The sequence below is a fragment of the Acipenser ruthenus genome, chromosome 22, assembly GCF_902713425.1.
Source record: "Acipenser ruthenus chromosome 22, fAciRut3.2 maternal haplotype, whole genome shotgun sequence".
NCBI classification, from domain to species: domain Eukaryota; kingdom Metazoa; phylum Chordata; class Actinopteri; order Acipenseriformes; family Acipenseridae; genus Acipenser; species Acipenser ruthenus.
In genome coordinates, this window is record NC_081210.1 from 16,379,458 (window position 1) to 16,406,857 (window position 27,400).

At 42.2% G+C, this 27,400-nt stretch overlaps 1 protein-coding gene across 5 annotated transcripts in view; it reads right to left on the reverse strand.

Moving 5' to 3' along the window:
- LOC117431582 (pro-neuregulin-2, membrane-bound isoform) overlaps positions 1–27,400 on the reverse strand; it is a 425,631-nt gene that overhangs the window by 102,791 nt on the left and 295,440 nt on the right. The window contains exon 1 of one of the 5 annotated variants that reach the window (XM_034052672.3): positions 20,985–21,185. The exons of the other annotated variants lie outside the window; for them this stretch is intronic. Within the exon in view, the coding sequence (XP_033908563.3) occupies positions 20,985–21,078 (94 nt within the window). The 5' untranslated portion in view covers positions 21,079–21,185. Of the gene's footprint in view, positions 1–20,984; positions 21,186–27,400 lie in introns of those variants that run through there. 5 annotated transcript variants of the gene reach the window in all.

Sequence of the window (27,400 nt, forward strand, 5' to 3'; positions counted from 1 at the left end):
AATTTGACTCCTATTACAAATACTGAATAAAAACGTTTTTGGTATATTAATGTGGACCGTCTGTACATCACCCGCACCTGAAAACATATCAATTAATCTCAACCTGACAAATATAGTCATGTATAATAATGTACACGTATGTTTGTGTGTGTACAGTTTTTAACGTGGCTTAAATTACATTAAAACACTGAATGCTCATAACTACTGACTGATTTAAAACATATATTGATTTGTCAAAGAAAGTGTTCTATAATATGACAGCAAGCCAGCACAACAAAATGAAGTAAAGCAATGACTATGATTTGTCTGATTACTATCATTTTTTATAAAATTATTATTATTATTATTATTATTATTATTATTATTATTATTATTATAATAAACAATGACACATTATATATATATATATATATATATATATATATATATATATATATATATATATATATACACACATATATACAGTATATATATTATAGATAGATAGATAGATAGATAGATATAGTAAATATTGACTGGAGAGGAGGGCTATAGTGGAAAATGACTGACCCGAGGGAAGACAGGGGGGACCCTGGAGGTAACAATAGTCTTCCCGAGGGGCATTTAATTTTCCACTATGAGCTGAGTCTGCAGTACATATTTAATATATGAATCAGTCAAAATAACAACAGAGGCAAGGTTGGATAGTAAATATGACTTTATACACTGTAAAGCCATAAATATCTGCAAGACTTTTATTAGCTGTTCGCGTATGAAAAAAAACTTAAACATTTTTGGCACGAATATCATAGTGCTGTAAATATAATGAAGTAATATATTGATACCAGTGCAACAGGTCACCAGCATTTCTGGAGCAAAATACGTTTTATGGGTGTGATTCGCCAAATATTTTGTTCACAAATATTTATGGCTTTACAGTATTTTGTTTAAATATAGCTGCTACATCACAAGTAAATAAGTAAATAACATAAATAAAAAGTAAATAAGCAAATAACATAAATAAATAACAGAACAATCCTGTAGGAATTTTGGTATATATATATATATATATATATATATATATACAGCTCTGGAAAAAATTAAGAGACCACTGCAAAATTATCGGTTTCAACTACTGACAACATTTCTCCCAAATTCCAAATAAAAATATTGTCATTTAGAGCATTTATTTGCAGAAAATTACAACTGGTCAAAATAACAAAAAAGATGCAGTGTTGTCAGACCTCGAATAATGCAAAGAAAATAAGTTCATATTCATTTTTAAACAACACAATACTAATGTTTTAACTTAGGAAGAGTTCAGAAATCAATATTTGGTGGCATAACCCTGATTTTCAAGCACAGCTTTCATGCGTCTTGGCATGCTCTCCACCAGTCTTTCACATTGATGTTGGGTGACTTTATGCCACTCCTGGCGCAAAAATTCAAGCAGCTCGGCTTTGTTTGATGGCTTGTGACCATCCATCTTCCTCTTGATCACATTCCAGAGGTTTTCAATGGGGTTCAGGTCTGGAGATTGGGCTGACAGGGTCTTGATCTGGTGGTCCTCCATCCACACCTTGATTGACCTGGCTGTGTGGCATGGAGCATTGTCCTTCTGGAAAAACCAATCCTCAGAGTTGGGGAACATTGTCAGAGCAGAAGGAAGCAAGTTTTCTTCCAGGACAACCTTAGTATTGTGTTGTTTAAAAATGAATATGAACTTATTTTCTTTGCATTATTCGAGGTCTGACAACACTGCATCTTTTTTGTTATTTTGACCAGTTGTCATTTTCTGCAAATAAATGCTCTAAATGACAATATTTTTATTTGGAATCTGGGAGAAATGTTGTCAGTAGTTTATAGAATAAAACAAAAATGTTCATTTTACCCAAACACGTACCTATAAATAGTAAAATCAGAGAAACTGATAATTTTGCAGTGGTCTCTTAATTTTTTCCAGAGCTGTATATATAATACAATGTTATTTTCTACAGTAGAAAATCTGAGAGGATGGGTGGGGTGCTTGAGCTCAGGAATGCAAGAGGGGCTTGTTGCTGTGTTGCCTATTCAGAATAGACAGTGCCACGTTGGACATGGAGGAGGGCTTGTAAATGACCTCACTGCAAGGGTGTGTGCTGAAAATGATAAAACTGCATTGAATATGTTTTTCGATGCTCAGTTTTTGATCTCGCTGTGGCCCAGAGCACTGTCCATTTAAAATGATTATTTTCTGAGCTATACAAATAAACATATATTTGACTTGAATGATGTTGTTTATCAGTTTTATTGTTCTCTACAATCCCTTTCTTGCTTCCCAGAGACTTTTGCTGGCCTTACAGGTCTCCAAGGGATCTTCTCGAGTGGAGATTGTTGCTGATGCACACAGAGAAAACTAGTTGTCATGCTAGCAGTGGAACACTTGTGATTAAAATTAGCAACAGTACCCCCACGTTTTATGCCAGCTATGGGAGGGCTTGGCATCAGGTTATAAAGGCATTGGAGTCTACACGTGAGGAGGCAGATACTTGTATATTTCTTTATGCCAAACATGCAGTTGATGAGGGAAACACCACTGCAGTGATCAGGACTCCCGACACTGATGTGCTGGTCCAGGCTTGCTTTTTGCAGAAGGACATTCCAGCAACAATTCTGATACACACGGAAACAAGAATACACAGCTGATTTTTCCATGCTGAAGCTATGTGCAAGAACTTGAGCCTATCTGTGTGTGAAGCTCTGCCTGGTATGCATGTTTTAACAGGCTGTGCCACAACCAGTGCATTCCAAGGAAAGGGGAAGAAACTCTCCTTTGACTTCATTGTCAACAATGCAGGACAATGTCAGTCAATGAACCAACAGTAGCAGCAGTTTGATATAATCCAAGAGCTAGTCAAGTCTTGTGAGGCTTTTGTCTGTTCCTTGTATGGTAAAGCAGGAGATGATGTTAATGAGTGCTGTTACAAACTCTTTAGCAGCAGAAATCTTCAGCGCAACCTGTTACCATGCAGAGCTGCCTTAAAGTAGCACATACAAAGGGCAAACTACCAGGCTGCCATATAGAGACATGTACTGGAAGCTAAACAAGCTATACCAGACCCTGTTGGACGTGGGTGCACTGTGGGTGAAGGGATCTCACTTTCAATTGGATGGATATCTTGCCTGCTCCGAATGCCCCCATGGAGCTTGTCAACTGCGGCTGTTCAGGGAAATGCAATGGAATCAGTTGCTCCTGCATCACCATCAAGCTGGCTTGCACCAAACTCTGCAAGTGTGGACAGAGCTGTGAGCTCGCTACACATTGCCAAAGTGACAGAGAATCTGAGGATGACAGTGATACTGACAAATACAACTTTCTAACTTTGTTTTCGCACTACTACAATCTTCTCATTTTTTTTTTTTTTTTTTAATTTGTGATCAGAAGACCAAACATGTCAACCCCTAAGTGTTCATACCAGTGAGACCCCTGCTGAAAAACCTTGGGATTGTTAAAAAAAATCTTAACCTAGACCACTAGATTATGTTTGGGGGGGTGCCGGGGTAGTGACGTATAAAGATTTTTGCACATGGCTGACATCTACACCACTGACCTAGACTTAAGGGCTATGCACACCGGGAGTGAAGCAAACGACACTAATACAGCACGAGTGCATACAAAAATAAAAAACACAACTGTAGCTAGTCATGAAAAGTTAATAATTAAATTCTCATTGATGTCCATTTCTCTTTTATTTCTGTGGTAATTTCTGTGTGAACGAGACAGTGACAGTGTGACAGCCTCTCCTTCGATTCTGTCCGAGTAATGACTTGTTGTGTACAGAAACATAGAAGGCTCGCGCAGACAAAACCGTCAATTTGAGACAAGGCAATTCTGTCTTTGGAGTAAGGATGGAGTTTGCGTAGCAGCTACAGGAATATAGAATGATAATATACACCTCTTCATGGTGACCCCCCCAAAAATGAAATAATATGCTTGGACAGTTGTATTGGATTTACCGCTGTATCATGAATTGTATTGGATTTACCACTGACTCACGGGTTTCACGGGTAAACCTTGAGACTTGACATCCATGAGAAGACATTAGTGCTTCATTTTTGTCTGCCAGTTAGTTAATAATCCCCAGCTGAGAAACAGGGAGGATGGCTAGTCTACTCCACCCCCACAATCACTCAAATACTCCTCAGTGTTGAAACTGGAGGACAACAGTCCTTTTATCGATTGTGACTCTTTATTTATTTGGCCCTTGATTCTGCCTTAAAAGTACCAGATTGTTTAAATGAATGTATCATTATTAACGGCTTTATTAATAAAAGTATGCATTCTTTGTTTAAAACCAGAGCTTGACTCCAGCATCCTGCTATATTTGTATATAGCGCATTTCATTGTGGACAACCATCACAAAGCGCTCTACAGAGGTAGGCTGTGAACTGTGCATTATATGCAGAGTCACTTACAATAGGATATTGATTTAACATTTCATCCGCAGGATGGAGCACAAGGAGTTAAAGTGACTTGTTCAGGGTCACACACAGTGAGTCAGTCAGTGAAAGAGGTGGGTTTTGAACCAGTGACCTTCTGGTTAAAAGATCTGGACTTTAACCACTGGACCATACAGCCTCCTTTTCCTGTCTTCACTTATCAACAGACTACAGCACTTTACCATAAATGCAATTTATATAGCATCAAAAAGCTACAATCAGGATAAGTAGTAGTATTATGTTTAGAAACATGATAAATAACACTTGTCTAACTAAACTGATCTTGTAGAAGTTAACTTTGCATAGCTTGGTGAAACTGAATCCATCACAGAAAATGCATTAAAAAAAATAAACATATTTTCAGATATGAGAGGTAAATTCAAAATATACTGTCGCCAAGCCAAACAGACACAAACTCGCCATGGCAACAGGCACAAATGTAATCTAGACCAAAAAACCTTTGTCTGACAAGGGGTGCAGCCATCTTGAACATTTCTGGTCTTGGCCCATGGACTATGACATTTTTTGAAGAGATACCAAGATATTTAGTAAGCAAGGAGTGATTGAAATACAGACTTTATCCACTAGACTGAGAACTAGCAATATTCTGAGACAAACATTCTTACTGGCAGGTCGGTGGACACCACCCCACACAAAGCGCTCTGTGTATGAAAGGCTATTGCAAAGGTGCTTCTTTTTAACACAAGGACAGAACAGTGATCTTATTCAAGAAAACAGACAACTGACACCTCCAGAGAAGACATTTAGGGCACCTGTTTCATTCAGAGGGAATTAGGTTGGTATTAGGATACAAAATATTAGGTTCCAATGGACCTAAATACACGCAAGCCAAAGTTTCTATCTTCTATGATAACAAAGTTTCCCATATCTTTTATTAATTTGTCATTGTTCTTCCCTAGGCTTGTCAGCCCTTCCTTTACTGCCCTTTGTGATGTTTTTCCCATAGTACACCTATGCAATCGTCATTGCTATTTCTACAGACATGTACCATATACAGTAATTATACAACAAGTGTTATTCAACGCTACAGATGGATTATTTTTATACCTGATCTCATTTTGAAATGTATCTTGCATTCAATGAAATCCAACCCCAGAATCGCACTGTTCCAAACTGCATTGCTAAGCATGGGCAGATCTACAGAAAGCAGTGCTTGGATTGTTTTATTTAGGGTTAAACTTCTTTTCCATGCACTGCACTTGTAATAGAAACAGAACACATTGAGTGCTGTGTTTATTTCACTTGGTCGTTCTCATTTGTGGAATAACTATAGTACTCTATAGAATATCCTCTATATATCCACCAAGTGTATTTTTTTATTTAATCAAATGACATAAATAAAAAGGAGGATTCGTTTGTTTTTTTTTTAAATAAAAATACACAATATTCTGTACCAATGTTAGACAACACTACAGGTATTCAAATCTGAATGTGATTGAAGAATAATATAGTCCATTTACTTTCAAGCAGGGAACCCATTCATACATAAATACATTGTGACACACCTGAGTACCTTCTGCTTTAATGCAGCTTAATAGAGGGAAATGACAACTTTGCAGATTCTACTTGACAACAGGAGTTATCGTTTAACTGTTGGCAACATATTTTGAACCATACTTGTTATCGAAATTATTGAGCCATGATAAACAATTTAGAGTCATAAAGGTGTATTAGATATGACAGCAGTATACAATGGGAGTTAACTTTCTCCATCAAAATAGGATATTTAATGGCAGTGGTAACATTATACCAAGTATACACACGGTAGAAACCGATACATAGCGGCCATTGGAAGCGTTTGTACATTGCTATCGGCTGTGGTGCAACTGTTTGAATAGATTATATAATTCAATATAAAATCAATGCATTATTCATATACTGCTCCCCCCTTTAAGTGTGCTTAGAATATAAATGTTTCACTTGTTTGTTAATTCAAGATATATTATCCATAACTATTAAATACTCAATAGCACTGTATTTAGAAATACAACACACTTAAATGCAGTGACAAACGTTTCTAGACTAGACTAGAAGTATTTTACAATGTCTTCATTTGAAACACTTGTCACTGAACCCTATAGATAAACTGCTGCACCCTGGTACCTGTGCTGTGGGTCACCTGGTCTGATTGCTGCTAGCCCATTGGTGTGAGTTTGAACTACAACAAAGGAAGTGATCAGGAAGCAGGAAGCAGCAGCAACATTTCATCTATAGTGTTGTCTTTGAAATATTTGCATATTCCAAATTAAAGCATAAAGCAAAATAACTTTGATAGAATTACTTCAGGAAAGACAGTAAACTGCACAATCCAATGAGGGAGGGGTTAGTAAACTGCACAGTCCAATGAGGGAGGGGTTAGTAAACTGCACAATCCAATGAGGAAGGGTTAGTAAACTGCACAATCCAATGAGGGAGGGTGTGACGGGGGACTGCCCCGTCTTTATGATCATGGTTGGGACTGGCAGGGAGGGAGACGAGCCGTTGTTCCCGCCTCCGCCAGCAGAGGGAGACGAGCCGTTGTTCCCGCCTCCGCCACCAGAGGGAGCCGGGCCGCCGTTCCCGCCTCCGCCACCAGAGGGAGCCGGGCCGCCGTTCCTGTCTCCGCCTCCCGAGGGTCCGCTGCTGCTGCCGTCGCCTCCCGAGGGTCCGCTGCTGCTGCCGTCGCCTCCCGAGGGTCCGCTGCTGCTGCCGTCGCCTCCCGAGGGTCCGCTGCTGCTGCAGTCGCTTGGGGTCTTCGGGAATCCTGCTTCGCCTGGGGTTGCCAGGGATCCTGTTTCGCCTGGGGTCGCTACACTATGGCCGGAGCCCCATGGAGGGGAGTTGCTGGCCATGAAGAGGGGGAGGGAGGTCAGGAGACCAGATCCCCCAGCGGCACTTTCGTGGCAAGATAGTGTGTGGCCGGAGCCCCGGAAGAGGGAGCTGCCGGCCACGAAGAATTGGGTGGTGCCGGACGTCCCACCATGGCCACCCCCATGGACACTGTGCTTCCCCCTCTTCCAGGACTGAGACTGAGGGGGGAGGTGGCCATTTAGGCCATGTTGTGCTTGGCACAAGGGGGGGGGATATGTGACGGGGGACTGCCCCGTCTTTATGATCATGGTTGGGACTGGCAGAGAGGGGGTTAAAATTCCTCCCTGCCAGGAAAACATGTGAGAATGTGGCTGGAGCCCTAATTGACTAATTAGCAATTATTGATTAATTGGGCTCCAGCCACAGGGAATAAAAGCCTGTTCCAGTGAAGGCAACGCCCAGCCTGGAAACCTTTATTTTTGTAAGTTTTGCTTTTTGCTTTGTGTTTATTTTATGTTTAAACCTTTTTGTTTGGCCCTTTTGCTGGTTTATTTTGTATTTTTGTTTATTAAAAACTTTATTTTGAACTTTATACTGTCTCTGAGTCTCAACCCTCGATCAATCCTGTCACAGTTGGTGTCAGAAACGGGATAGCGCCACCTGGAGGCTCAGAGCTGTAATTTTTTTTTTCTCTTGAATTTTGGGAGTTTTTTTTTTTGGAAAATGGGGAAAAAGAGCAGACAGCGGCAAAGGCAGGAGATGCAGCAGCCGAAGAAATGTAGGCTGCTGCAACAACAGCCACCCCAGCTGGAGGAGCCCGAACGTCCACAGCCCGAGAGGGAGGAGCCCGAACGTCCACAGCCCGAGAGGGAGGGGCCCGAACGTCCACAGCCCGAGAGGGAGGAGCCAGAACGTCCACAGCCCGAGAGGGAGGATCCTGAACGTCCACAGCCCGAGAGGGAGGAGCCCGAACGTCCACAGCCCAAGAGGGAGGAGCCTGAACGTCCACAGCCCGAGAGGGAGGAGCCCGAACGTCCACAGCCCGAGAGGGAGGAGCCCAAACGTCCACAGCCCGAGAGGGAGGAGCCCGAACGTCCACAGCCCGAGGGGGAGGAGCCCGAGCGGGAGGAGTCGGTGCGTCCACGGCCCGAGCGGGAGGAGTCGGTGCGTCCACGGCCCGAGCGGGAGGAGTCGGTGCGTCCACGGCCCGAGTGGGAGGAGTCGGTGCGTCCACGGCCCGAGCGGGAGGAGTCAGTGCGTCCACAGCCCGAGAAGGGGAAGCCCACAGGCCTAGGGCTGAAGGGACCTGTAGGGGAAGAATACAGGCTGTTCCCGCCTCCGCCAGCAGAGGGAGACGAGCTGCTGTTTCCGCCTCCGCCACCAGAGGGAGACGAGCCGTTGTTCCCGCCTCCGCCAGCAGAGGGAGACGAGCCGTTGTTCCCGCCTCCGCCACCAGAGGGAGCCGGGCCGCCGTTCCCGCCTCCGCCACCAGAGGGAGCCGGGCCGCCGTTCCCGTCTCCGCCTCCTGAGGGTCCGCTGCTGCTGCCGTCGCCTCCCGAGGGTCCGCTGCTGCTGCCGTCGCCTCCCGAGGGTCCGCTGCTGCTGCCGTCGCCTCCCGAGGGTCCGCTGCTGCTGCCGTCGCCTCCCGAGGGTCCGATGCTGCTGCAGTCGCTTGGGGTCTTCGGGAATCCTGCTTCGCCTGGGGTTGCCAGGGATCCTGTTTCACCTGGGGTCGCTACACTATGGCCGGAGCCCCATGGAGGGGAGTTGCTGGCCATGAAGAGGGGGAGGGAGGTCAGGAGACCAGATCCCCCAGCAGCACTTTCGTGGCAAGATAGTGTGTGGCCGGAGCCCCGGAAGAGGGAGCTGCCGGCCACGAAGAATTGGGTGGTGCCGGACGTCCCACCATGGCCACCCCCATGGACACTGTGCTTCCCCATCTTCCGGGACTGAGACTGAGGGGGGAGGTGGCCATTTACGCCATGTTGTGCTTGGCACAAGGGGGGGGATATGTGACGGGGGACTGCCCCGTCTTTATGATCATGGTTGGGACTGGCAGGGAGGGGGTTAAAATTCCTCCCTGCCAGGAAAACATGTGAGAATGTGGCTGGAGCCCTAATTGACTAATTAGCAATTATTGATTAATTGGGCTCCAGCCACAGGGAATAAAAGCCAGGGGAGAGGCCCTGGCTGAGGAGGGATTGTGGTAGAGAGAGTTCTGGAAGGAGAAGGTGTGTTTTGTTTGTGCTGTGTTTTTCTGTTCCAGTGAAGGCAACGCCCAGCCTGGAAACCTTTTTGTAAGTTTTGCTTTTTGCTTTGTGTTTATTTTATGTTTAAACCTTTTTGTTTGGCCCTTGTGCTGGTTTATTTTCTATTTTTGTTTATTAAAAACTTTATTTTGAACTTTATACTGTCTCTGAGTCTCAACCCTCGGTCAATCCTGTCACAGAGGGGTTACTAAACTGCACAATCCAGTGAGGGAGGGGTTAATAAACTACACAATCCAATGAGGAAGGGTTAGTAAACTGCACAATCCAATGAGGGAGGGGTTAGTAAACTACACAATCCAATGAGGGAGGGTTAGTAAACTGCACAATCCAATGAGGAAGGGTTAGTAAACTGCACAATCTAATGAGGGAGGGGTTAGTAAACTGCACAATCCAGTGAGGGAGGGGTTAGTAAACTACACAATCCAATGAGGGAGGGGTTAGTAAACTACACAATCCAATGAGGGAGGGGTTAGTAAACTGCACAACCCAATGAGGGAGGGGTTAGTAAACTGCACAATCCAATGAGGGAGGGGTTAGTAAACTGCACAATCCAATGAGGGAGGGGTTAGGGTTAGGGTTAATAATAATACAAAAAATGGCAAACCATGGTGACAAATACAAAATATAATCATGGGAAAAGCATGGCACTCTGCAAAAGGAGCGTACAGCTATACCATGGTAAACTTTTATAAGTGTATTAGTATTATCATACTACAAATCATGTTGATTATGATAATAATATCTACAGTTATATGAACATTTAGGACTGACAGTTAGAGTAATTTAAAAATGAATAGGATTATATAGTGTGGTATACTGCATCTGTCAAAAGAACACAGTTCCCTCTCTGTCAAGTAAGTGTTGCTCGAGTCTATTCACTCGATCAAGTGTAGCATCATATTACACATCGGTCTAAACCTGACATTTATTGATTTTTTGAAAGACAACAATACTCTAAACAGACTCATATACACTGTTAAAGTAGTTGGTTTTCATAATATCCTCGTAATAATTAAAACAGCAGCAGTATTCAGATCAGCTGTACTGTCTGTTGCCAGCAATGTATACTATTGTTACAACCTATCCATTATACAAGTTTACCAATGTAAATTTACACAGTACAATTGCAATCTTCCCATGCTTTTCCCATGGTTATATTGTGTATTTACCATAGCTTGCCATGTTTTTAATATGCTGTATCATCCTTGCTGTTCTTTACAATGCTAACCTATAAGTTACCATGCTTTCACTGTGCTTTATTACACTTTGCTGTGCTTTAGAGATAGAAGGACTATTAATTTGACAGTGTCTTCTAGGTAAAAAATAGACAAATAGGTTGACTAATTGTCACTTAAAAAATATACCTCATGAATTTATAATGTGAAAGTACTGTTTCATACAACTTTGTTGTTTGTGCACTATATTTTAGCTTGGGGTTTTTAAAACTATATTAATATTCTAAAATGTCCTTTAAATGTTAATGGATTGCAACGTCACTTCAGTTCCTCTAAACCGCATGCTTCACAACTAATTCCTAATCACGTGAGGTGCGATTAGTCGACTACCAGGTTTTGAGTCGACTGTTACTTTTCTATTTGACTAGTTGACTATTCGGTGCTACTATGCTTTTACTATGGGAATGTTTTATTTAAGGATTCCTAATACACCCCTTGCCTTGACATATCTTGACAGACTATTCAGTTGAACTGGGGTAAGCAGCACAGCAGGCTGGATTTACTCGTGGGGTGTTTGGTAAGATTAACAGTGTGTCATATCAAGAATTAGACAATGCGTAATGACGCTTATGCTAATCGTACTGAATTTGCATTCCCAAGGTCTTGCGCGTCATTTTTGTCTAGACATGGAAGAAGTCTGGACTTGATTATTGGTCTGTATCAGTTAGACACCCATCTGAGTATATCTCAGTCTCAATATCCAATAAAACATATGTTGGGTTGTTATTATATGTTTATTTAGCAGACACCTTTATACAAGGCAATTTACAGAGACTAGGGTGTGTGCACAATACATCAGCTGCAGAGTCCCTTACAATTATGTCTCACCCAAAAGATGGAGCACAAGGAGATTAATTGACTTGCTCAGGGTCACACAATGAGTCAGTGGCTGAGGTGGGATTTGAACAAGGGACCTCCTGATTACAAGCTCTTTTCTTTAACCACTGGACCACACAGCCTCCTTCATTATCAATGATAAGGTTGAAGAGCACAGAAGGTTATGGATCACTGTTAAAGTATCCTGGCCACCGAATATGTTTTTGAAATGTATGCATTCAAATACATACATCTATTTAAATTACGGTGGAAACTGCTTAATAGAATCACTGGTTATTAGAATCATATTGAATGAATACACACATGGTTACGTTAAGGGGCTTTTCCTGTGATATAGGAAGCTTATACAATGGTAAGGCTATTAACTCTTTACCTGGTAGGCAGCTTTCTGTAAAAATCTTATTTACCCTTTGCGGTCCATTTATTCAGCGTGTCTCAGGCGTGTCAGGTCCAATTTATTTTCACACGCGCAGTTTATTTTAGACGTGCTGTTTAAAAGTTTTTTTTTTCACAGTAAAACAGGATTAAAAGGCACTGCATATCAACAGGACACTCAGTACTGCATCTCCAGCCCCGCCCCACCCCTTGTTCGCTGTATTTTTCACATACCTCTACATAGTAGTGCATACCGATAAATCATCTCCTGATCACTCGTTTTATCACCAAACTCCTCAATAATGTGATCCAAGTTATTATTTTATTACTATAACATCTAAAAAAAGCTCTGCAGATGTCTGTGATATTCTTTGAGCGCTGGATGCAGAAGCAGTTATCTTGTTTGTTTATGTCCATGTTATCTATGTGGTGTCGGGGCTATCTGTATTCATGAGATACACCCCCTTTTTTTCGGCTTCTCTCGGCTCCTATCGGTCTCACTCGGCCATTGAATCGTTTTCTCAGCTTTTTCCGAAGAAAAAACGACTAGAGACCTGTTTTTTACGTCTTTTTGATGATGTCGGACAGGGTCCGACATTGGACCGGAAAGGGAAAATTACCCCTCAAGGGTTAAAGCAAGAGTGCCACAGTCAGTTTTGGGGGGTAACACATTACATGTAACTCATTACAGTAATCTGATTACGTTTTTCAGTAACTGTAATGGTTCCCTTTTCAGATAGGTAACCAAATGTGGTAAAACATTTTAGGTGAAAAATAACAGTCCCTTTTAGTTATATTTTTTTTTTAAAAAGGGACTGATGCATGACATGCAAATCATTTTATATCAACTTGTTAGAAATGGCATCAGAGGAGGGAAGTGGGTTCCATAGCTGGATCTTTAAAGAATATTTCGAGCTACAGTCTGACCAAACTGAAAAAAAAATATCTCTGTAAAATTCAAACTGTGCCTGAGAAGTAACAGTTTGTAAACTGCATTTAATCCTGTACTTCAGAATACTGTAATCTGCCAAGTGTTTAACCTGTAGTACTTTGTATTTAATCATATCCTGATGTAACTATCACTATTTAATCATATCCTGATGTAACTATCACTATTTAATCATATCCTGATGTAACTATCACTATTTAATCATATCCTGATGTAACTACCACTATTATCTGCTGTATTATTGAATTGTGGTTTGTCACACTTGTACTTTGCTTGAACAAAAGTTATTGTATTTCTTGCTCTTATTGTATTACTTGTATTGTAACACTTGAAATGTATTTGCTTACGATTGTAAGTCGCCCTGGATAAGGGCATCTGCAAAGAAATTAATAATAATAATAATAATAATAATAATAAATAGTTCACTTTTTTTTGCAAAGTTACTGAAACAATCCTGTTAAATGTATCGTAAAACCGGATTCCTTGCTCTCTGTTTGCTCCCGTTCTACCCAGTTTAGCATTATGTGCACGCAGTGTTGAAGGGGACCCGGCCCCACAGGTAAATTCTACTGCTGACACTTGTCCTGATGTGTTTCTAGAACTTCAGACACCATATTTATAGCTCAGGGAAGCAAATCAACAAAGAAAACAACATACACAAAATATATTTTCAAATCTGTATGGGGCACCCTTAAACAAGTGCGAACAATTCACTATTAAAAATATATTAAGCGGACTAACAACTCATCATTGACGTTGCCATTAAAACAGTATCTTGTAAATTGTAGCTGTTGCATTTCATTGTTATCTGCATCTGTATGTTCTCTATGTTTTCTTGACTTCATCGCTGGGCACAAGTTTTGTCTACACTGTGAGCCTATTCATTTTGCTGTGTATAGCATTGCATGAACAGTGTCAGCCTTCTCAAGGTGTTGAAGAATTATACCTAGAGAATCATACAATACAACAGTGTAAAAGGTATGAAGCCAATATCTCAAACTGCACACCAGAAACTAAAAAGTGTGTTCCAAACGAAGTCGACATCAGCAGTTGAAATATGTACACAAGCAGGAGTAATTTGGTAAAGCTATTTTTCCTAAAAAAACTTTAAGAATCTTCGGGAAGTAAAACTCTGATTATATGATAAAACTTGCACACAAACACAGTCGGCATCAAACATAATGGCAGGCAATGAGTGATACAACAAAGTATGTGTTGTTTGCAACACGGGCTGCCTGACTTGTCTGTTCAAGAATGGGAATTAGTGTACGAGAGTGCTGGCTAGTGTGGGATCATACCCAGCTCTCTGTACCTAACTGCTTCAACAGGAGAGCGGTGTCTTTTAATGACAGCCACTGGAGTTGAATGCAACTCTTGAAGCACTGCAGACCCCCAGCCCTCCTCTGGAGTAAGGAAGATACAGCCTCTTCAGTGAGTCATTGATCTCTCTAGTTTAAATATTTACAAAGAGACTGACAGTGCTTTGAGTTTTCTAGAGCACGGTCAAAATATTGGGATTTAAAGAATACATGCTATTCTTTTTAAAAACTAAGGTGATGTTAAATCTATATTTTACAGTAAGCTAGTATTTTAATAATTACTGTTTAAATTGTACTCATTCACCAGACAGAAGTAGTTGGTTTTTAATTAAGTTCAGTTATAAATGTAAAAACTTAAAACATTCTTTAGTGTAGCCTTCTATTAATGTTTACCAGCTGCCCATTTAACACATCAACAGGAATGCTACTGCATCACGGATGACAGTTGTGAGCCAGCGCTGTAATAGATCACCTTGTGCAAGCCAGATCTCCTTTGCACTCGACTTTACTACAAAGAAACTATGACTATGGTTGGAAACTTGTTTGCCAAAACATCACCCTGTGACCCACATAGAAAAAGCAATCAATCTGTTTTGCTTACACATAGAACAATGAATCAATCTTTATTGCTTATACATAGAACAATCAATCACTCTGCATTGCTTATCCATGGATCAGAATCCCAGCCCTGCACCAGCACGTGGAGGGGATTCTGTAGCTCAGGAAACTAAACAGTATTTCTGTTGTAATCATTTTACACAAAACACCCACAGAAATGAAACATTTTCAACATACCTCTCTGTTCTTTACAATGCAGGCCTATGCTTTACCATACCTCTCTGTGTTTTACAATGCTTTCCTATGCTTTACCACACCTCTCTGTGCTTTACGATGCTGGCCTATGCTTTGCCACACTTTACAATGCTTTTACTATAGTACACTTTCATAAGAGTAGTGTTATACTGTTATAACTCATTTATGGATTTGCACTTGCTTCAATATACAGCTCTGTGTCCCAATACATTGTGTTTACCAAGCTGCACCATACTTCAGTGTAGTAAATCATGTTAGCCTGTGCTTTTCCAGTCCCACCAAGGTCTCACTTTCCTCCATACTGTATTGATTGGTGTTTGCCATGGTATACTGCAGTACTGTATTAGGTTTGCACAGCCCTTATGTACAAATCAGTAAACCTGACCTTAGCGACCAAGGTTACTATGTGCTGGTATGCCTTGCATGGGTGAGCGCTGGGCAGTGCAAGGTTTAGGAAGCCCTCATAGAGTCACAATTCTAGAAACCATTCATGCACTGAAGCGTGGAAACCTGGCAGTTCAAGGGATGGGTCTTCAGAAGCACAAAATCAAAAGACAGTATTTGGGAATCTCTTTGGAAACACGTTGTGACAAAGAGCGAATGAATCTGAATCAACAATCTCCCTCTCGACCTGTGAGAGCACTGTACAGCAGGAATTGTGTGCCCCGTACTGAATGTTTCGGCAGTTCATTCCAGGGGCAGTCGGAAGCCGGCCATTCAGGAAAGGGATGGCGTCACGGTACCAGGAGTCCCCGCCCTAGTACGGTAAGCAAAGTTTCATTCATGAATTGGAGGATACGTGATTGAACTAGCTATCGGAGGGGGCGGGGCTGAGGGTACTTTAGGGGGACGTGACGCCATAATCGGTTCCTTTGTTGTGGTTGATGGGAGGAAACGAGGACTGTTTGGAAGGAGAGTTAAGTGTTTGGTTTGTTTTTGCAATCGTGTGTGTTTTGTCTTTGTCAGACTGATTAAGCACGGATCTGGGAGCTGCAGCCCGAGGCCAGCGATTCACCCGGACTTCACCGCACCTGCACTTAACCGGCAACATTGTATCCAGCACCGCACCTGCTCTCGAGCACTCACTGTCCAGAGACGTGTCTGTGTTTGTGTTGTGTTTGTGTTTTGAGATTATTATTTCGGGACTGCAACCCCTTGTTTTGGCGCTGGCAATACCCATTGCTGGGTAGAGCCAGCTTTATTATTTAATTGATGGTCAAGGAATAAAAAGGAACTTGAACCGTGAACTTTGTGTTTTGTCCTTGTCTGGAGCACCTGCATCACCCATTCACCACGCACTACAACCCACACGTTCACACGTGGTGTCAGTACGGGAGATGGACGTTGCCATGCTCACTGCGCTGTTACAAGCGCTGGAACAGAGACGGGAGACGGAGGAGAGGCAAAGGGAGGAGAGATACACGGCGCTGATAGAGAGGGTCGGGCTCGGGAACACACGCCAGGCACCAGTGGTACCCGTGATGGCGCCCCCTAAGGCACGGGCGCAGAAGATGACAGCAGAGGATGACCCCGAGGCGTACTTGGTTGCCTTTGAGCGGTTGACCACACAATTGGGTCCCTGTCTGAGCGGGGAGGCTCAGGCAGCGTACCAAGCCATGACTGACGAGGAGGCTAGCCAGTACGACTTAGTCAAGCGGGCCATCCTCCAATGCCTCAACATCACGGGGGAAACCCATCGGCTGCGTTTCTGGGAATACCGGAGACCACGGGAGACCTGTCCCAGGGTGGTCACCCAGAAACTGTGTGACCACATGGTGCACTGGCTTAGCCCTGCACAAAAGACCGGTGCACAGATGGGCGAGGCAATAGTCTTGGAGCAGTTCTGCCATGTGGTCGGCACGGAGACACAGGACTGGATACAGCGTCACAACCCAGACACCCTGGAGGCTGCCGTCAAACTGGCGGAGGACTTTGAGGACTCCCGGGTCTCCATCAAAACAGGACTACTGACCCCTCTTCTTCCTCTCACTAGCCGAGGAGCAGCTCCCACAGTACCCCCAACACCTTCTCTTCCCCTGGGACCACGACCGGCCAAACCACCGATCCCAATGGGCTGACCCACCTCCTCACCATGGAGGCAGCGGTTGGCCCCCCTCTCCTTATCAGCAGCGGGACAGATCGCTAACCCCAGTGCCTTCTGCCCCTAGTATTGTCTGTTTTAGGTTACATGAACCTGGACACATCGCCCGCATGTGCCCCTCGGCAATGGAGTGCAACGTGGCGACATGCTATCTGGCATCTGAAGCAGGTAAGGAACAGGGAAATGGTCGGGAGAGGGGCTTGTATTATTGATGTGGTGGTTGGTAATGTGAGTACTCAAGCTTTAGTGGACTCAGGGTGTGCACAGACCTTAATTCAAACGTCTCTTAGGCGGTATGTCGTGGCAGCCACAAGGCAAGGTGGCGATCTCCTGCATCCATGGAGACACAGCGACATACAGTGCCTTGCGAAAGTATTCGGCCCCCTTGAACTTTGCAACCTTTTGCCACATTTCAGGCTTCAAACATAAAGATATGAAACTGTAATTTTTTGTGAAGAATCAACAACAAGTGGGACACAATCATGAAGTGGAACGAAATTTATTGGATATTTCAAACTTTTTTAACAAATAAAAAACTGAAAAATTGGGCGTGCAAAATTATTCAGCCCCTTTACTTTCAGTGCAGCAAACTCTCTCCAGAAGTTCAGTGAGGATCTCTGAATGATCCAATGTTGACTTAAATGACTAATGATGATAAATAGAATCCACCTGTGTGTAATCAAGTCTCCGTATAAATGCACCTGCACTGTGATAGTCTCAGAGGTCCGTTTAAAGCGCAGAGAGCATCATGAAGAACAAGGAATACACCAGGCAGGTCCGAGATACTGTTGTGGAGAAGTTTAAAGCCGGATTTGGATACAAAAAGATTTCCCAAGCTTTAAACATCCCAAGGAGCACTGTGCAAGCGATAATATTGAAATGGAAGGAGTATCAGACCACTGCAAATCTACCAAGACCTGGCCGTCCCTCTAAACTTTCAGCTCATACAAGGAGAAGACTGATCAGAGATGCAGCCAAGAGGCCCATGATCACTCTGGATGAACTGCAGAGATCTACAGCTGAGGTGGGAGACTCTGTCCATAGGACAACAATCAGTCGTATACTGCACAAATCTGGCCTTTATGGAAGAGTGGCAAGAAGAAAGCCATTTCTTAAAGATATCCATAAAAAGTGTCGTTTATCACGTTACCATTTACTTCCCATCCCAGCATAATTATGTGTGCCTTTTATGTTGCATTTACTGTAGACTCTTGTGTTTTCTTTCTTTGTTTTTCAAGTGAGAAAAGTCGAGAAACACAGAAAACAATTCAACCTGCTGCTACTGCTGTTACATGCAACCGTGCCTAATATTAGATTGGAAACCTGCTCAATTGAAATCCTGCATGCATACAGGTGGATGGTAATATTGAAACTAGTGCGAGACTGTAAACTTTGAGCTGCTAAACAAAAATGAAACATTCATGTAGTGGTTTAGAGATAATATATAATACCGTTAAAGAAATCAATTCAAGACCATTATTTTCATTTATTTGTCTTGCATATCCCCCATTGCCCTTCGAAGTACCCCAGGGGTACGTGTACTCCCCATTGAAAACCCTGCCAGAACTATCAACGTGCACAATAAGGACATGCGTCCTGTGTCTCCTTGCACATTGTGCACAGCAGACCATATTGAATGACAAAAGACAACAAAAACTCAGAACTGAAAGACAGACTCATACAGCTAGGTGAGGATACTGACTTATCTGATAACACCAACCACACAGAGCACATTTGGTGTGAAGCATCCCAGCTCCATTAATCACATACAGTATCTCACTCTTTCTAGAAATAGGCTGTTGAGTACATTTTAAACAGCCCTGTCTTTAGCCTCACCTGGACATAGCTGTGTTCTGCACTGCTGCAGTTTAAGAAATAAAATGAAAGTGTGCTGGCAATGGTCCCCAGGATTTTTTAAATGAAATCTTTGAAAATGATGCAGCACTTCAACAGGACTATAAAAGTACTATTAACATTTGAAAACCCATTATTTATAAGGGAGATCGTGTTTAATCGTCCTCTAGTGGTTATTCTCTGTGGGGACCACATAATTCAACTTAAAAAGACCCTCAGTTTATCAGCTGCTCTGCACTTATTGCTAAACTTGTGTTTTTGGGCGTCGCATTGTTCAATGTATTTAGTTTGTACTGATGGCTTTAAAAGTACTTTGCATAGATTCGTCAGGCAACTTCTTTAGTCCTTGCTGGAGTAGTATTTCACTGACAACCCGCTGTGTTACAAAGAACCATGCTTTTGCCAAGGTTATATTATGCATTTACCATGGTTTACCACGGATATGCTGTACCATACCTTTCTGGGCTTTACAATGGTTACCTATGCTTTACCTTGCTTTCACTCTGTTTTTTTGACACTTTGCAGTGCTTTTACTATGGAAATGGATAATGCCATCAATAATGGAAAAAAACCCCAAAAAAACACATGCACTTTTGTGGGAACAACACTTTGCTTCTTCAGTATAAACATGCAGCAATTGAATTACATGTCAGTGTTTTTATAATTCCTTCCCAAGTGACCAAGATTTTCATAGTTAAGATGAACTCACTGTGAAAGTCCCGGGAGATATACTGTACCATATTTCGTGTACAAACAATGATAACAGTAAAGGAAGCAAGGGCCCCTTGATCTCTAATCACCCCATCGTTCACATTATAATTAGCGCTTGAAACCTTAGCTGCAGGGCATATGTAGATGTCCTCAGCTGTAAAGACATTAAGGGCTTATGCTGGTTGTAATAACTTGAATCTAAAGCAGGAAAGCATACGTCTAAAGTGCAGATAACAATCAAGCAATTCTATGATTCTGTTTCTCACACTTCCATTCTCCACATATGGTCTATTGAAAAGCAAATCCTATGCAGAGTCGACCCTGTCTTTTATAGAAATGTGCAAGGTCCTTTATAGAACAGCACTAGTAAACTCACTGAAAAGGGTACAGTGCAGATCGAAGCAGTTCACACTCTGTCAGTTCCTTCAAATTGGATCTCAATACCCTCTGAGGACCGTTTTGTTTTGAAGACATTTTATTGTCAATGTATTTTATATATGTAGCAGAACTAAGGTGGTTTTAGCGCAAGTACATATATATATATATAAAAGATAAGCTACGTTTGTCAGAAGAAATTAAAAGTTCAATTAAGCAAACAAATTTATCAAGAAAGTAATTCTTAGAATAGCAATCAATTCAGCACAAAGCAGGCATGAGTGAAAAAACCTAATAATGAACACACAAAGAATAGCTGAATTTCACACAGATTGTATAAGCAGGGGCGCACATCTCTATCAAATAATATCAAGAGAAATAAAGTAAGCCCATTCAGAAACATTGTGCTTTTCTCTCACTACAAACTCTTCATAGGATGCAATGCCTCCTGATAGTCTGTGCAGTATGCATTGTAGACTCAGAATACTCAAGATACCTTGAAATGAATATGAGAAAAACTCTCACTATAAAGTACATTTCATTTCAGTTTACCTTTACCTAATACTATGCTGCTAGTGAGTTGAACAGCACAAATCCCTTTCTGAATCACTATGCTTACTGTGTACATTTATGACACATTGCAAACTCCTACCCCAACCATTTCACATTACATGTTACAGAAAAATAATAGGTGATTAACCAAACAGCCCTGAGGTGTGTAGCAACTTGCTTTTCTTTAAATTAAACTCCCTGTTTGTGCATGTGGGGGGAAAAAAAATCTACAAGCTTTAACAAGGACAAGTTAAAAACTCCAGCACAGAACCTGCCAATGCATTATTGAAATGCCGCTGGAGTAGAGAACACCACATTCTTTACCTTTTCTAGGTTTCCTGTCTTCTCCAGGTTTCCTATCTTCTTTATCTTTCTGATTCTTCTTTTTCCCTTTCCCCTTTTTCCTCCCTTCGGACATTCTGCACGCGTCAGTGCTGTGTAATCCCTAACCGTATAATCCAAAGAGATCAGCACAGTCCCAGACTGCCTGAGTCAAGACGGCTTCCACTGTGGGCTCCCCACTAGCCCTTCTGTGCTATTATATATACAGGAACACCCAGCACAGTGTGAGGATACACCTACTTTTACTAGTAGTAGGATGGGTGGAGAGAGAGAGGTATTCCCATTTAACTGTCTACTTCACTGACCTTGCATGTACAGACTAGACCTCCCCACCCTCCTTCCATCCCAGTGTATTAAATGAGGGATTCATAGGAGGTCAATGGGTTATTTCAGATGGGCGGAGAGGCGCTTAAATTACGATCAGCTAGCTCTTGCATCTGAGTTGCTCACTTAAAGAGACAGGAGGGATCCACTGCTGGGATCTCTTTGACAGGGTTGCCACCTTCTGAAGCACGCCACTGTTTGAGACTCTAAATGTTCAATTTCTTTGAAAACACTGAAAAAGACTTTGAATTGAAATGTTTGACAATGAATTTTAGTTTATTTTAGTATCTCTAAATATGTGAGTATCTTCCTTTAGTTTATCCACGATAGTTTTGCATTGGTCTCTGTCAGGATTCAGTAGACATTGCAGAATACTGTTTAGGTGATGTATAGAACTGCGGAATACTGTTCAGGTGATGTATAGAACTGCGGAATACTGTTCAGGTGATGTGTAGAACTGCGGAATACTGTTCAGGTGATGTATAGAAGACAGGGGCTGTGTGGTCCAGTGGTTAAAGAAAGGGGCTTGTAACCAGAAGATCCCCGGTTCAAATCCCACCTCAGCCACTACCTCATCGTATGACCCTAAGCAAGTCAATTAACCTCCTTGTGCTACGTCTTTCGGGTGAGACGTAGTTGTAAGTGACTCTGCAGCTGATGCAGAGTTCACACACCCTAGTCTCTGTAAGTCGCCTTGGATAAAGGCGTCTGCTAAATAAACAAATAATAATAGTTTTCAAGATCAATCGTAATTAATTTATTTTCCGATAAGAATGCATGCCTTTTAAATTACTGTGGAAATGTACAAATATTAAGTTTGTGTGTGTTGTGGCGACCACCTCATATGTGCTGCAATAAGCGCAGCCTCTGCTTTATTCTTAATTGAATAGCAGTAAGCCTGGCCAGGTTAGTTCGATTTCTTATATTCAAATTAAAGTTGCCAAAAGTGTTCTTTGATTTTACTTTTCGCAAGATTGCCTAGTTTTATAAAGAAATTCTTTAGGCATTAGTTTACATGCATGAAAAAAAATTAAATATTTTGAAACTGCGCCTTAACTGTCTTTTTTATATTGTGCTGGTTAGGAGTATTTTTCTAGGTCTGCTATGCATTGTTTTTTTTTGTATGTTCTTCGTTTTTTTCCCCTTTTGGCTATCCGTAGTTGGGGGCGGGGCTTATGCTCCTTTTGCTCATTGCCGGCCAGTTCAAAAAGGGAACCATTTTGGGTAACCGTTTCTCTCTCCTACTCACTCTCGCCGTTCTGATTTTTTATCAGAACTTTTGGTAGATGAGGAGTTTATATTTTGTTAGTCTGTGTTTTAATGCATGTGTATTCATTTGTTCAGCAGTATGTTATTTTGGTAAACGAGTCAAACATCTTCTGCTGCGTTTAGATGTTGCTTCCAGCACAGTCAAACTAACTGGTTTTTTTTCTGTATCGTGGTTTTTTTTCTTGCTGGGTTATTTTGTGACCGTTCTATCGCTGCTTTGGATCTTCATTTTCTTTGCTGAAGAATACAGTTTGCCTGGACTTTTAAAACTACATAGTTTTAATGGAATCAAAGGGAAGACGTCTGCACAGCGGATTACAAACATCATCCGGGTGAGATCAAACCTTTTTGTTCTTTCATTTTTTGCTGCTGTGTTTGCAGTTTTTTTTGTGAATGGCCATTCTGGTTTTGCATTGGATTTTGGATTTTTTGAAGTATTATTTCTTGAAACTTTTTTTTTTTTTGGATTTGTTTTTCATGAAGGGGACTGAACTATGATTTAAAAACCTGCGATTGGGTTAATTAACCCTTACCTGCTTACACTGTATTGTCAATTGCTGGTTAAACTAATTTACCCTTTATGCATTGTGTGCTTCTGCTTTGCAAGTGTTTGGATAGTGTTTGCTGTTATAGGGCTATGTTCAATTATGCAATTCTGTATCTCTTGATTTAAAAAAACCTGTTGGTTGGGTTAATTAACCCTTACCTGCTTATACTGTATTGTCAATTGCTGGTTAAACTAATTTACACCTTTTATTGTGAGCCTCAGTGTTGACATTATTGTTTTGCTGATATACTGTTTCATTTGGTCTATGCTTGTGGTTTTTATATCTCTTTTATGTTCTAAACTGACTTCTAAAACATTTTCTGGGTTAAGCATATTCCTCAGGTCCCCTTTTAAATTCCTCTTACGCTGTAACTTACTACTTGCTGTTTCCAATAAAATTAAATGTTTGCTTATGGAATCAGTATACGCTTATGGTCTAAGTGTCTAGTAGGAATACTAAGGAAGTTTGTTACAGATCTGGCGCCCAAACAGGGACAGAGGATAATTATTTCAGGATTTGTTTTATGGTAAACATGAGTATTGTATTGGGAAGTGTTGCGGTATTACTATTATGACTTCAGAACAGGAGACCCCAGGTCGAGCCCTAGGGCTTAATGATACTTTGTCTGAAATGGCAAACACTACTTTTTCATTGAAAGGGCCGAGAGACCAAATTGCTGAGTTAGGCTCCCTGTAAAGTGAATTGTATGTTAGTGATCCTTACCGGGGTGGTGTTGAGGCCAAAGTTGTGGAAGGTTCTGGGCAGGTTTTTGATCAGTGGGCTTTAGATGAGAGAATTAATTCTCTTACTACAGTAAAGGAGCAGGTTAAAACTTTGGAAGATCATTTTAGCCAAGCTCAACACAGTAATATCAATAGAGAAGAATCGTTGAGGCAGTATATAGACCACCGGTTCCAGAGGGTCGAGGACTGGGTTGAAACTGCTATTTTTCAGCTGGAGCGGTCAGTGGTAGATTGTTTTCGGCGTCAAGATCAACATTGGGAAGAGGCCTTTAAACGACTGGAGAGAAGGGCAAGCACGTCCAGAATATCCATGTTAACACCCTGTCATCAGGCAAAGATAACTCCACTCTCTCAAATGTCACTGGAAGCCAGAGAGCTTCCTTCTAGAGGCGTCCATTCTGCCAAGCTGCCCGTTAAAATTAGTTTTCCAGAGTTTGGCGGTGATAAGGAGAGCTCTGATGCCATGGCTTATATTGATCTTTGTGAAGAGTTTTTAGCACTGCAACCTCTGACAGAATGAAATCATGGCAACCTTGTCTTCAGTTTTAAAAGGTTCAGCTAAAAGCTGGTGGATGGCCGAGAAGCAGGGAATTCAGACCTGGAGACATTTTAAAAGTGCATTTTTAAAAGCTTTCCTTCCTACAGATTTTCTTACGACCGTGGAGGATAAGCTACGTGACCGGGTGCAGACACCTGGAGAAAGCATACAGGATTTTGCATATGACTACCGTGCTTTATGTCTTAAGGGCAAACCGGACATCATTGAGTCAGAGGTCATCCGGAGGATTTTGAATAACAGCAACCCTAAACTGGCCAGCTGTCTCCATGGCACAGTGGACACTGTTTCTGAGTTGGTTCGAGTTGGCACAATGATTGAGAGGGATTGGAATGGACAGAAGGAATACTGGGCTAAGGTGAACAGCAAAGCGGCCACCGACCATCCAGAAATGAAGGGGGGAAAGAAATTGAGAAAGCCGGCAGAGTTGAGTGTGGTGCGTAATATTTTTAGATCTGCAGCAGATACGCCCGCACCCTCCGGGTTAACCCTGTTGGTGGTGAAGACTGGGATCCTGCATTATTGGATACTGGTTGCACACTTACACAGATGAGGAACCAGCTGTGGCAGAAAATTCAGAAGCCCAGTGATATTGTATATCCATGTGAAGACCAGGCGTTTGTCTTGGCCGATGGTCAGGCTCATCCCTCGCTGGGGAAAACACGTTTCACCTTGGATTTTCACAATGAAATTTGGATGATTGACACCTACATCATGGCAGATAACCACCTTGCTTTTCCATTGATCTTGGGGCTGGATTTTTTAAGGAAAACTAACACCCAGATCGATTTACGAAGAGGCCGCTATGGGGTCAAAGGACAAGCCAGCTATACATGTTATCCTTTTTTACCTAAGGTGGAGTGGGGGTCCTCTTGGAACACGCAGAGCAAGTTTGTGTCCCAGATAAATCTTTATCTAGCAGTTTCAAGGAAGACCTTGTCACCTGCTGGACTTATTCCTTTGATGAAGGAGGATACCTTTGCTGAGCCTAAGTCTTTGGTTCCATGAGCAGATTTGCAGTGCCTCATGGAACATTGGCCTTCGGTGTGTACCTCCCGACTTGGAATGACATCAGTATGTACTCATGCTATTTATACTACCGATGAGATGCCAGTGAGGTGTAGAGCGTACCGAGCCTCCCCACAAAAGAAGGCCTTAATACAAGGACACCTGCAGCAGATGATAAATGATGGAGTTATTGAACCATCTTCATCAGATTGGTCAGCTCCGGTGGTTCTTATACCAAAGCGTGATGGAACATACCGGTTTTGTGTGGACTACCGACGGCAGAACAGTAAAACACAATTTGATGCCTACCCCATGCCACTGGTTCACGACATACTGGAGTCCTTAAACGGAGCAGCAATTTTCAGTTCTTTGGATCTCCGTTCTGGATACTGGTAAGTAGCTATGGAAGCAAACTCTAAGAAAAACGGCATTCGCTACTCCCTTTGGTTTATACCAATTTAGGGTATAAACCAAAGGGAGGCTGCCGCAACCTTCCAGCATCTCATATAGCTGGTACTGGGAAAGTGTAGAGGGAAATGCTGTTTCGTCTATATCGATGATATAATCATCTATTCACCCAGTGAGTCCCAGCACTTGAATGACTTGGAGTGTGTGTTCAAGAAACTCTGCCAGGCACACCTTACTTTGAATTTGGCCAAGTTTAAGTTTTTTCAAACCACCTTAAAGTTTTTAGGTCATGTTGTTGCCAAGGAAGGAGTGTTTGGCAATCCTGACAAACTGAAAGCCATTCAAGAGTATCCTACCCCTACCAACCTTAAACTACAGCGGTTCCTTGGAATGGCGGGGTGGTATCATAAGTTTATACCCAGGTTTGCGGACATTGCATCACCTCTCAACCATTTAAAGAAGAAAGATGTCCAGTGGGAATGGACAACAGCTTGCCAGTCCAGCCTGGAACATTTGAAGAAAGTGCTTCAAGCCACTCCAGTTTTGGCTCACCCTGACCTTTCTAAGCCCTTCCGGGTTTATACTGATGCAAGCGAGATGGGTCTTGGCGCGGTGCTAGTGCAGATGGATGAAGTAGAGGAGCATGTTATTGCTTATGCTTCCAGAGTGCTGCAGGGGGCAGAAAAAAACTATTCGACTTCCGAGAAAGAATGTCTAGCGGTGGTATGGGCTGTTGAAAAGTGGCGACACTACCTAGAAGGAGTCTAATTCCAGGTGGTAATGGATCATGCTGCATTGACATGGGATTTTAATGTACCAAAGACTTCATCTCGATTGACCAGATGGACACTGCGGCTTCAACAGTTTACTTTTACGGTCCTGTACAGGAAAGGCAGCATTAATATTGTGCCCGACGCCCTGTCTCGTATACCGAGCTCTGTTGTTGCAGTCTCAGCTGTGTGTTTAAAAAAGTGGGTTGATGGCAGTACGGACCTTCCAGTGATGCTCGATGAATTGTCTACAGCACAGTCCAAGGATTCCACCATCGCAGAACTTCTAAATAGTGTGGGTAAACGAGACACAGCGGAAGTTAATCGGATTAGTTTCGTACAACAACAGGGTTTGGTCTACCGTCGGGTCCCCATCCGAGACGATGACTACAGATTTCAATTAGTTGTCCCTAATGTATTCATTTCGAGTTTCTTGTATTATCATGACAACCCATTGGGCGGACACTTAGGACGCATGAAGACCTTACGCAGAATTCTGTATGTGGCATGGTGGCCTGATGTTCGTAAAGACACATGGAAAAATGTGAAAGAATATCATTTGTCAAAGATACAAACCAGCTAACAGTAAACCCCCAGGTTTAAGCAGTCCACCACAGTGAGTGAGTCCGGAGAGAAGTTAGGAGTGGATTTGATGGGACCCTTTCCCCGGAGTAAAAAAGGCAACATCTACCTTTTAGTTGTCATTGATTATTCTAAATGGGTTGAGCTTTTCCCACTTCGGAACTGTAAAACTCCTGTCATCACCCGGGTG